Source organism: Etheostoma cragini, chromosome 9 (genome assembly GCF_013103735.1).
Source record: "Etheostoma cragini isolate CJK2018 chromosome 9, CSU_Ecrag_1.0, whole genome shotgun sequence".
NCBI lineage: Eukaryota > Metazoa > Chordata > Actinopteri > Perciformes > Percidae > Etheostoma > Etheostoma cragini.
The window spans coordinates 8,907,178-8,909,353 of record NC_048415.1 but is presented as its reverse complement, the minus strand read 5'-3'; the positions used below and the strand labels follow the sequence as shown (position 1 = coordinate 8,909,353).

At 40.0% G+C, this 2,176-nt stretch overlaps 1 protein-coding gene across 1 annotated transcript in view; it reads right to left on the bottom strand.

Annotated features, from left to right (window-relative positions):
- Nucleotides 1-2,176, bottom strand: part of ddx49 (DEAD (Asp-Glu-Ala-Asp) box polypeptide 49) — a 7,831-nt gene that overhangs the window by 2,700 nt on the left and 2,955 nt on the right. Inside the window, exons 6-11 of the mRNA XM_034881218.1 lie at nucleotides 1,866-2,006; nucleotides 1,406-1,481; nucleotides 1,184-1,260; nucleotides 954-1,051; nucleotides 736-810; nucleotides 178-266 (exon numbers count right to left, since the gene is read on the bottom strand). Coding sequence (XP_034737109.1) covers nucleotides 178-266; nucleotides 736-810; nucleotides 954-1,051; nucleotides 1,184-1,260; nucleotides 1,406-1,481; nucleotides 1,866-2,006 — 556 coding nt within the window. The remainder of the gene's footprint in view (nucleotides 1-177; nucleotides 267-735; nucleotides 811-953; nucleotides 1,052-1,183; nucleotides 1,261-1,405; nucleotides 1,482-1,865; nucleotides 2,007-2,176) is intronic.

Genomic DNA, 2,176 nt, shown 5'->3' with positions numbered 1-2,176 from the left:
TTTTTGGAAAAAGGCTGCAATGAAACAAAGAGTGAAAAATTTAAAGGGGTCTGAATACTTTCCGTACCCACTGTAGTCCTCCAGAACACTAGACAGATTCAAATAAAAGAAACTGCTAAAAACAAATGTTGCCAAAATACCAGGAGGTGACTGAATATGAAGATAAGGTGTCCATACTATTTCAATCTCCCGCCTGGTCACGTTGACCTGGGTGAGGATCTTCAGGACTTCTTTCTCCTCCACCGGATACTCCTTCAGCTTTGTCTCTAATAAAACAACAGACACAGTTTGTCTTGAGATACACCACACTTTAAATACTGGAGGTTAACAACACACATCTTTCCAGCTTCTTAGGGTTCTTGTCAGATGGTTAAGACTAGGACTGTTTCCAAAAGTCAAATATAACGATAGTTAAAAATTATTTTTTTTAAATATCTATTAGAATGCTGTTATTGAAAAATGTGATTTTATTTATTTTTAAATATGTTGGCTAACCTTAGCTAACCGCCGCCTAACAATACGTTAGGTTAGCGGAGTGAGAAACATGGCCTTGTGAGCATGTAACGTTAGTACAGGGGGCATGACAGGCTGCGACTGGAAATAGTTTTAACATGATCTTTAAAAAATGCTTACGTTATCATTAGTAAGCGCGTTCTTGTTTCCTAATAGCTGAGCTCGGAAAAGGTTTTTCCTGTGTACTACATTTAATTCAGTCTTTATGACCAAGTAACTTACGAATCTGTCCTTCGATAGAGTGGACCAGGTGGATGTCGTACTGCGTCACCAGTGTGATGGACACTCCATTCCTCCCTGCAGGGGAAGGAAACCTTGTCATGCACGAGCTGCATTTATTTTAGAGGTTCAACGATCCAGAGTAAGTCATCGGCTGGGGACACATGGATGAAGTTGTTGTTTCTGAAGGTTAACATTTACTTGAAGGTTGTTAAGGTTACCTGCTCTTGCTGTTCGTCCGACTCTGTGGATGTAGATCTTGGGAAGGCCAGGGGTGTTGTGGTTGATGACGACCTGGACAGTCGGAATATCCAAACCCCTGTGGATCAGAAACAACAAGGAGAATGTCAAAACAAGGTGATTTCAGACTGAATCTGAAACTGAGGTTTAACAACATGAAGAATTGAATGTGGATGTTCAACTTTTAAAAGGTGTTAAAGAAAAAATATACCTGGAAGCTACGTCTGTCGCAACCAGGATTTTGAAGACGCTGGCCTTAAACTTGGCGAGGTTTGCAAATCGTTGTTTCTGGAGAAGATAAAGAGCAGTTTAGTCTGACATTTAGTCTGCTCTAATCCCTTACACAGATGTTTTTTTTTATTATCACCATGGCTTTGTACTCGTTTCTGCCTTTGTCCCTTTAATGAGACAAATAGTCTCACACTAGTCTCACCTGTTTCATCATGGAGTGCAGGGAGATGGTTGGAAAGTTAAATTCCCGCAGCATCATGGTGAGGACTTGGCAGTCCCTGAGTAAGAAACCACAAATTGTCCATGCTTGTTCATATGAATCACTTTCAATCATCATGTACTGTACATGCACAGAAACTTCTGGCGCCTGATCACACTCAGGTTCAAGTTTCAAAGACATAACTTTTCACCTTATAAGCTAAATTTCTGGTCACCTGTTTAAAAACAAAAGAAACACGTATGCTATTGGTAACATATTTTTTCCCACTAATACACTACTAATCACAACTTGAAATTGCAACAATCATAATGGAGTTGTATCAACAGCACACTGGTAACATTACAAGTTTCATGGCAGCTTTAGAAGCCCTTTGTTGCATTAGGGTAAGATTGTACTGGCATGTACCACATATGTACATTTTAATTACTTCTGGGCTTCTTACTTGCACGTATTGGTGAAGATGATGATAGACCAGTCGTCATGCTCATCAGTAAACGTCTGGATCAAGTGGACCAGGTAGGCGTCCTTTACCTTCTCTGGAGTGAGGATGTACCTCTGGTCTAGCTCCTCTACTGTCCGTGTCCTGTTAACAAAATCATGATCTTTTCACTGTGTCTAATCAAATCCATCTCGCATGAATCCATACGGCTCCACGTTTGCTGTTCTGTACTATGACGTCTGACCTCTCTGGCAACAGAAAATCAATCAATCAATCAATCTACTGCATATAGATGTATAGATATATATATATAT